Source organism: Paramacrobiotus metropolitanus, unplaced genomic scaffold (assembly GCF_019649055.1).
Source record: "Paramacrobiotus metropolitanus isolate TYO unplaced genomic scaffold, Prichtersi_v1.0 Parri_scaffold0000143, whole genome shotgun sequence".
NCBI classification, from domain to species: domain Eukaryota; kingdom Metazoa; phylum Tardigrada; class Eutardigrada; order Parachela; family Macrobiotidae; genus Paramacrobiotus; species Paramacrobiotus metropolitanus.
Genome location: NW_026570363.1, coordinates 266,286 through 275,331, shown reverse-complemented (window position 1 = coordinate 275,331; position 9,046 = coordinate 266,286). Strand labels below are relative to the sequence as shown.

The 9,046-nt window shown below is 44.2% G+C and overlaps 2 protein-coding genes across 2 annotated transcripts; both read left to right on the top strand.

Moving 5' to 3' along the window:
- Positions 1–761: 761 nt before the first annotated feature.
- Positions 762–1,520, top strand: LOC129599330 (uncharacterized). Its single transcript, XM_055497543.1, has one exon. The coding sequence runs from the start codon at positions 762–764 to the stop codon at positions 1,518–1,520; it is 759 nt and encodes a 252-aa protein (XP_055353518.1).
- A 4,621-nt stretch (positions 1,521–6,141) lies between these two features.
- On the top strand, positions 6,142–8,910 carry LOC129599289 (uncharacterized). The gene is made up of 3 exons (XM_055497500.1): positions 6,142–6,429; positions 7,419–7,735; positions 8,174–8,910. Exons 1-3 carry the CDS (start codon positions 6,306–6,308, stop codon positions 8,492–8,494), a joined length of 762 nt encoding a protein of 253 aa, XP_055353475.1. The 5' UTR covers positions 6,142–6,305; the 3' UTR covers positions 8,495–8,910.
- Positions 8,911–9,046: the final 136 nt, after the last annotated feature.

The following is a 9,046-nucleotide window of genomic DNA, read 5'->3' as shown; positions in this document are numbered from 1 at the left end:
CTGGTGGAGTCTCGGAATGCTACTCGAGAAAAGCCGAGAAAGCAGGTTTAATCTCCTAAAAATTACAATCGGACAGCGGCGGCTTACGCAAAGGTCACAGCATCCTTAGAGCCATCTCTGCTGCAGCAACTACAAACCACGCAGCAGTTAACGGAAGTCGGTCTTGTACTTCATATTCCACTCTCGGACGAGAGAATGTTGTATTGCCGGCATACGAAGCTCACTAATGTCGCGCAGCGCACCGTACATCGGTAAACAGGGATGAGCTTCCAGCTCACCCGTGGGTACACAGCTACAAAACCTCGCCCCACACAACACCGCAAGTCACCGGAAGTCGAACTGCCTAGTCACACAAGTCGTCGCCCCTTCTATGCTTCCGCCTCAGTTAGTGTAAACCAAACAAAGTGCTCACTTCCGTCGGTAGCTGGCTACACACAGAATCAAAGCGCAGGTAGGGCAATCGACTGAAGCAGAAAAAGCTAGCATAGTGCAGCAATCTGATGCTTCCCACTCTATGCAGCTGGAAATGCCGCTGTAGCTATCTTATGTGCATTAGCCATCAGATTCGATCATCCGTGTTGCACGGATTCTGCACCAATCGCATATTCTTTTCTACATATCTGGCAAATCGACTGCTACTGTCAAGATTTCATAATTTTCTCCGCCATCACTTAAAGACCGCATGCTCCGTTAAGTTCAGCACTGGAATACTTGACGAAAACCACTATTTCCGTGTCATTACTGTGAACGCTTACAAGAAAATGGATGCTAACTTGACCTTTGAAAGCCTACCGCTTATCCCTGGTATTGGTAACGTTTCGGCCTTTCGCAATGATACCAACATTATGAACATCGCTGCTGGTTACAACGAAGCGTGGATCTTCGACTGGAAGATTAACACGGCTTTCTTATTTTTGTACGTGGCTCTGAACTTTCCCATCATCCTCCTGTTCGTCCTCCATCCACCCTTTCGTAGTTCTTTCTCATTCTACGTGACAGTTTTGGCCGTTTGCAACATCGTTCAGGGCGTGGGCAATGCGCTGGTCGTCTTGTTATACGCAATCGTGAAACCGTTTAATATCTATGTCGATGCGTTGTCGGTGTACGTTCCGGAAGTTTTGTACATGCTGCCGATACAGATTCACGCCTTGATTTCCTTCAGTCGTCTGTGGGCGCTGAGCTTTCCGATACACTACCGGCTTTACCACAATATGAAGCTGGCCGGGATATTGTGCGGTGCGACAATAGTATTCACCCATTTGTTGACTGCTCCGTACATTCTTTCCAACACGCTAGGAATAGCAATATACGGAATAGACGAGAACTACGCTCCAATGCTGCAGATTGTGGTGAAGGACACACCGTTGACCTTTCTCGTCCTCAGCTATCCGATGGTGCTGGGGCTGTATTGCAGAAGACACCAAAAGAAAACGGAGCTAACAAAGTTGAAGGATACACAAATGCAGAAGCGGCGGCAAACCAGAAAACAGGTATTACAATCTACACTGCAGTCGCCTTAAGATCAGAATGGCACTGTGGAGGCTTCTTCAACGTTAAATAACATCATTTTAAGTTAGTGCATTATCCGCGCAGACGTAATAATGACATTGTGCATACACACTATACTGCGGCGAAGAGCTGCCGGGGTGGGTACTGGGTTATGTAATACAAATAATCATTGCATCGTAATCCGTCTTTTTCTCCTACAGGCGAAAGATCAGAATCCTGCAGAAAAGACCCCAGGGCTGCAAATTCGCCCAATTGTAGCATTTACTGCTTTAACACTGAGCAACGTCATCTGCTGGTTCCCCACATTGCTCAGCTTGACTTTAGGTCTTACCGGAGCCGGCGCTAACATTCCTATGTGGTTCTTTCACGTCAGCGTTTTGTTGACGCTGATACAACCGATTCTGGATCCGCTGCTCTTCGCTTTGTGCCTGCCTTTGGTGCGGCATGGCATTGTCACTGTCTGCGGGAGACTCTACAGACGACTTCCATAACACAAACAATTGCAAACAGCATATTTATGTAGTTCTTAATCAACAATGTTATTTTTACGTAGTTTCTTTGGGCTGTCAGATGACTTTGCTTGCGGAAGGAGGAAGAGCTAGCCAGCTAGTACCGTTGTCAAGGGTCTGTTATTTTCTGTACGTTACGCGTGAGCGCGGCTGGAACAAATTCTTCAGAACTATTTTTCTTACTGCCTCCGGCGTGCAACCTTTTTACAGATAAATCATAAAATGCAGTTGAACGCGTTGAAAATCAATGTCGAGCGAAAGCGCTTTTGTAAGTAATATTCACATAATTACCGGTATGTATTAAATTCCGTGCACTTTCGGCTTTCGATGGCCGAGTGACGCATTAAACCGTTAACTCCATTAGGCTACGTTAGCCGATTCCAAAAACCAATAAAGTGTTCATCAGCGCAAATGCTATATTGTTATTTTACTGGGTTTCTTTTTGTACATAACATCGCAGCGTCTGGAATCTGATACGGAGTTGACAAAGGTTACGAAGCAGTGTGTCAGTGGGGTATGATCCTCCGCTGCATTTTAGATAATATTCCTTCTTCCTTTCGTATGGGACGCTCTAATAAATAAGGCTTGCGATCGGGCCGCACAGTGATCTGGTGTTTTTCCGATGGTGGTAACCGTATTAATAACTGAATCGATTACCTTACATCCTATTTCAAGCATAAACAACCAGCACATTTGCCTAGAAGCGCTGAATAAACCGTTCAAGTTTGGTTAAGTCCTCTGACAACATTAGGCTCAGTCGACTATAATGAGTGTGGCATTTTCCGAAGATTTACTAGTGCCAACCGCCTATTTTTCCGTGCAGCTTACCCGGTGTAAATGAGCAGTGGAATCGATTTACAATAAAAGCAAGATCCACTTTTTAGGAGACCTTTAATTTTCTGGTACAGCAAAGCATATAAGCCAACCTCTTCCTTCACCTTCATAAACTCTACCATGCAGTCAACCAAAAATTCTGTAATCTGGCGAAGTGGACAGAATCTGCCGAAGACAAAGTAAATCAGCAGCAAACGCGATGTTTTGAATTCCGCTTCAAACGCGCACAGTGCCGATCAAAGCGTCGAACAGATAAGTATACAGAATTCTCTTTAAAAGGGAAAAGCGCAGCAAAGCGTCTCTGCAAATCAACGAGAAAGTGCGAAGCAATGCGCGACAATTTCTCCCACTGACACTCTCTCGGACCGTCCAAGCACCACTCCTTCCCGCGGTAGTGCGATGACGGACGCGGGTCAAGTGACTGCGCTGCACACAGTACCTGCAAAATAGATTTCAGCGGTGCTTTACGATGACACCGCTTAAGACAAGCAGTACTGGCAAATCTACCTTACAGACGACGTTCTTCCGTATGATACTCTCAGCAGTACACGAAAACGGACTTAAGTATACTGCCACCCGCTGGTCTAACGCATGCATCTCCTCTTCACACGGAATCGGCAGCGCCGCCTCCAACGCATCCCACACCGCGCAACCGCTATCGCCGTTTAGCGGCGCCGGTAGTCGCGCGCACCAAATTTTCATCTCCATCTGAATTTGCGAATCCTCCGTTAACGGCGCAGCGGAAAGTACTTGGCAGACCAAAGCCGCAACACAGTTCGCTAAGTGAATGGTATTGCACGGTATTCCACTGCAGCATTGAGTAATGAAATTATCCATTCAACAGTGACGACCGTAGTTCGCACGCTGGTGGATGCGACACTCGGCAACATCGGTACTGTCGACAGCACAGCGAACGTAGCACTCAAGACGGACGTAGTGTAACAGGAGAGCACGCAGTCGGATGCCGCAGTCGGTTCGCTGATTAGCCACATACCGCATCACGTGGCACACCTTCCAGATCCCGTGGATCCTAGCAGGATCCTGAGAGTGAATGTACGCGCGTGAGCGTGGGAAATATTAGGCCAAACATTGCGGAATTTCCATTGAGTACTCTACATTTAGAGCGTAGTTCCATCTTTGGTACTTGAGTAAGGTTGGTCATACCGATATAACTGTGAGTGCAAATATACCAGCTTTGACCATGCAAATTTGCAGATTTGTTTCATCGAGTATCCTAGCTGATCCATAAATGCCAGAATTGGAATGGGTGTTGCCAACAGCACCGCATCTCTTGCGCGAGATCTTCCACTCACTGGACAGCATCAGCCGTGTGAAGCTGCGGCGCGTGTGCCCAGTACGAAGTAAGTTTGATTGCGTGCATAAAGTTGTGCTGTTACCGTACATGCTAGCGTGTTCCTGGCGCGAAACATGGAAGCACCGCAGCCGGACCGGGAAGTGGAAGCCTACCAAATTTGCACGATTCTATGAATTTTGATATATTTTTATTTGAACCTTTCCCTTTTCTTGTACAACAACTGCATCCACCCACTGCGGTTAATACCAGCGAATCATCTAACAACTGCATTCACCCAACAGACAATCGCGTTAATACTTATACTTTTGACTGCCAATTCAACTTTTGCGTTTTATTTGAATCCGAAAAGTATTAATCGGTTCTTTACATATACATGTACATGTACATTGGTGAAACAGAACATCACGCGGTAAATCACTTCAGCACCTAAACACTTCGTCCAACCTTTTACCGATACGGAACGTTTCCTGTACACAAACAGCGTTGCTTCGCATTAAAGCAATACTGATTTTCTGCTTCAAGAACTGAGTGGAGCGCTTTTCTTGTGTCCGCCCAAAAAGCATTTTACCGAATGAAATAAAATTTCCGTTAAATCTTTAATGTTAAATTCCTTTTTCCGTTTTATCTTCAAAGTCGTCATACAGTGAAAGTGTCTGTAAAGTTGTAACGCTACGCGTAATGTTGTAACACGTATGCAGATACAATTACACGCTGAGCTAGCCCGTCGAGCACGAGCGCTATGGTAAACAGGTAAAGGTCAATTTATGTACTTATTAGTTTTTAGTGTAAAACTGAAACTGGATTGTGGTAATGGCAATCGGGTTCAGCTTGTCTCTGGAAGTAGCAACTACGAGAAGTGCTTCAACACAGGCTGTATTAAAATTCATGATTTTCGAGTTCTTTTGAACTGCAAAGTTTACAACTTGACACGCTTGCAGCAACAGTGGTTGAGGTCAATTACATTTGGGTAAAGTTGCGCGTCGGGTAACGGGGAAACGGGTGAAAAATGTGACGTAACAGCGCGTAAACAAGTAAACATTCTGATTCGCAGTCACAAAATCTGGGATGAGTTTTCAGCTTACTTGTCCGCGTAAGCGTTGCGCTTCGACGTCGAAGCGCAACCATTACCCAGACTACGAGTAACTCGTAACTCTCCTGCACAGTTCGACAAAATTTGTGTGTGTTTGGGCCAAAAGTAAGTCCAACGACCCAAAGTCACATTACAAAACTCATAATTAAATTTTTTGACGTAATGCCACATTTGCCACATTACAACATTAAAAATGAGTTTTTCAGTTCCACTTCGGTGTTCAATTTCTTTCTTGGCACGGAAGCGTACTCGACTTACGATTGGACGATAATTTTTTCGCTGAGTCATGGATAGTTTTTTACGCGTTTCTCCGTCACCCAACGCGCATCGGTTACCCAAATGTAACTGACCTCTACCAATAAATACAACAACAACAACTACAACAACAACAACAACAACATGCATCATTTACCGAATAATCATATACGTATGTACTGTACAATAATTTTTGATTGTCTTAATTTTCACTGGCTGACAGCGGTACTCATCAATATCATTAAAGAAACAGAGCAGCAATCTGCTATAAACATAGACTGATTTCTGCATGTACATTTGTACAGCACCAACGCACTGAGCTAGTGTCGGCCGTGTAGTTAGCCTTCAAAACAATCTGAAACATCAATACAGTACATGCACCACGGAACCGATGAAGATCAATCAATACACTCGCTACGAGCGCTAATTATCAATGTACCGTACTATGCTTGTTCCATTTTAAAGTTGTTTAATAGCGCCGTCTACTCGGTTCAGTTGCAGCGCAGTGCATGAAACAAATCGATATAAATACAGTACTACTTGTACGAGTAGGAAATCCGTACTATGCAAACCGGTTTCTCGTACTGCACTCATATGACACCACCAGCACCGTACGCGTGCTGTGCTCATTAATTTTTCACTGTGAGCCGATCGATACGCGGCCGTTTCTCCACGAACAGCGACTATGCAGGTGCAGGTTTCCAGCTAACCACTTTTTCCCTGACGCAGACTGCACATTCCCGAGAATCTCCGCTCATTATCGTTAAATCAACCTGTTTTTCCTGTTCGTTAAATGTATCCGACCATGGACCATGGATACTATCCGTTACACCAGATTTCCCGGCTGTACGGGATCTCCATTGCGGAAGCTGTGTTTGGTGTGCTGTCGATCGTGCCCAGCCTGTACAATCTCTTCCGTAAGTGTTCCAGACTCAAGACTTCCTGCTGGGAGTCTTTCTTTTCCCGCAACCAGGACGTCACGTACGGAAAACATTTTTTCACACTTTTCTTCCAAGATTTAAATTGTTTTGAGACATTTACGTCATTTTGTACTAGAGTAGAGAAATGCACAACCCGGGTAATAGTCGTATCGCTCGAAGTATCTCTGACATCATTTTCTTAAAATGCTGATAAACAGTAGCTCAATTACGAGTATGTCTTTGATACGGATCGAGAATTTGCGTCAGAGTAAACTGTTAATGTCGGCCTACCAGGAAATTTTCTATTTTTGTTCCGTTTCTCCTGTTTTTTTTAGATCCTCGCTGTAATTTTATAAACATTTTTTATGTTTCCGTCTAATCCGTGGTACATTGTACTTATATAAATATTAAGTGCTCGAATTACTTTTTCACTACTAATCATTTTCTTTTCGAAAACAGATAGATTTAGGTTAAGGGAAGTGTGCCGGTACATGGTAACAAATTCATTAACACGCACAAAAATTTTCTCTTTCGCGCATTCCCAAACATTTTTTCGCATTATTTTATGACATTCTGTAGTCAAATGATTTGTATACAATTTTAAGGGCGTGAAAACTTTGGAAAAGCTCCAAAAATTTCTGGAATCTTTTTTGGAACTTGGAAGTATAGTGTACTAACGACAAAGTGTGAAAATGGAAAGTACGAAAGATATGTATTTGTGAAGTACTAATTCATTTGCAAAATAAATGTATTTGTAAAGTACTAATTAATTTGCAAAATGTGTTATATAATTATTAATCAATTTTGATCTATACATGTTCGACTAAGAGACACAACTGATATTGTGTAATGCAATGCTATATTCCGCGAGTAAATGCGATGCAATAATTATACGGTACATCCGGCACAGCAAAATTACGAATTCATCAAGCGCGTTCCTGTAATAATGATAACCTAACACCGCTCTCATCCCGTGATCCCGACAGGGGTGACCTCGGATGACGCCGGCACGGTGCTGACCCAGCTGGTGTGCGCCTGCCTCCTGTTGGCCACCGGCGTCTACGGCATCCGCACCATCCACCACACCCGCCGCCGCATCCTCAACCTCACCGCCTTCCGCGTCCTGGGCGGCCTCAACACCTTCCTCTGCGTCCTGTACTCCCTGTGTCTGGGGCTCCTCCTGCTGGCCGCCATCATGGCCGCCTTCCTCCCGGCCCTGGTCAGCCAGATGCTGGCCGCCAGCATCCATCTGACTCTCACCAGCGACGATACCGCCACGCCCTCTCCTCACCTCCACAACCAGGTGTGTTGTTCTTCTTCGCACTATTATTATTATTATTATTACTATTATTATTACAACCTTGTGCCGTAATTTCTATCGAGAAGGTATTTAGCGCAAAAATTGCGCAATGAATGATTGCCACTGCACAACGTCTATCACAATGAAAAATTCACTCCTCTCAAGATTTAAGATCATTATAAAGGAGAAAAATTATTATTTTATAATTTATATGGATACTTTATAATTCAAATCGATATCTGGGATGCATCAGCCGTGCCAAATGCATCAGAGCGAAAATAGTGTGGCGATGCGCGGCGTAGTATGGAGTTTGGCATAACCCGTGAATTTATATTAAATTTGTCACTTTGTCGATGCGGTAGAAATTACGGGACAAACCTGTACATATATTATTATTATTATTATTATTATTGGTTTTACATATTTTTCTCCCACATGCAGGTCCACACCGCCGTCGCCCTGGTGACCACGGCGCTGATCGTCATCCTGGTGCTGGCCATCGTGGTGGTCAGCGGCTTCGTGGCCATGACGGCCATCGGGGCGCGCATCGCCTGGCGCAACGCGGAGATGATCCGACAGGGCCAGATGGCGGTGGCGGCGGGCGGCGTGGTGGGGATGGTGCCGCCGCCCGTGGTGACGGGCTCGCAGTACGGCATGGCGCCGGGCTACAGCAGTGTCCCGGTGGATCCCCCGCCCAGCTACACCACCGTAGCTGCTAGTTACCCCGCCTTCGGGGTGGTGGCCAAGCAGGATCTGGCCTGATGACGGGATCTTTTCTAACCGCTTTTTCTCGGATTTTGTTCCTCAAGACATCAGAACGTCTTTGCAGCGCGCGCTTTCACCAGGAAAAATTAAATTAAAAAATATAGATGGCTTGATGTTTTTCTTGTTTTTTTTTCTTTGGTTCGATCTAGTCAAAAAATACGGTACTACCGTGCGTATACGGTTTATACAAGCTTTTTAGAGTATTAGCAATTTAGCACAGCTCGTGTTCTTTCAGAATGTGTTCAAGGAATTTACTTTTTACAGCGATATTTTAGTTATCTAATAGAGGAATTTATACGTGTCTGTATTAGCTGAATCTCCCTGTGCTCTGCTTGATAATTAACTTTATTATCTTATTGATTTAATTATTTAATAAATACATAAACTGAATAATTCCTGTCGAAATAAACGACACGTAGATGTAAAAAAAATTATGTCGTAATTAATGGATAAATGCATGGAATAATTAATTCCTATTAAATAAAGCATAAAATACATAATAAATAATTTCTGTCATAATAAATGACTAATAAAATCAATAAAGAGAGT

Bases quoted from the DNA above. Each gene is read 5' to 3' on its own strand.
- LOC129599330 (XM_055497543.1), top strand. From the start codon at position 762: ATGGATGCTAACTTGACCTTTGAAAGCCTACCGCTTATCCCTGGTATT.
- LOC129599289 (XM_055497500.1), top strand. From the start codon at position 6,306: ATGTATCCGACCATGGACCATGGATACTATCCGTTACACCAGATTTCC. The intron at 6,430-7,418 runs GTAAGTGTTCCA...TGATCCCGACAG, and splicing joins CAGCCTGTACAATCTCTTCC to GGGTGACCTCGGATGACGCC. The intron at 7,736-8,173 runs GTGTGTTGTTCT...TCCCACATGCAG, and splicing joins CTCCTCACCTCCACAACCAG to GTCCACACCGCCGTCGCCCT.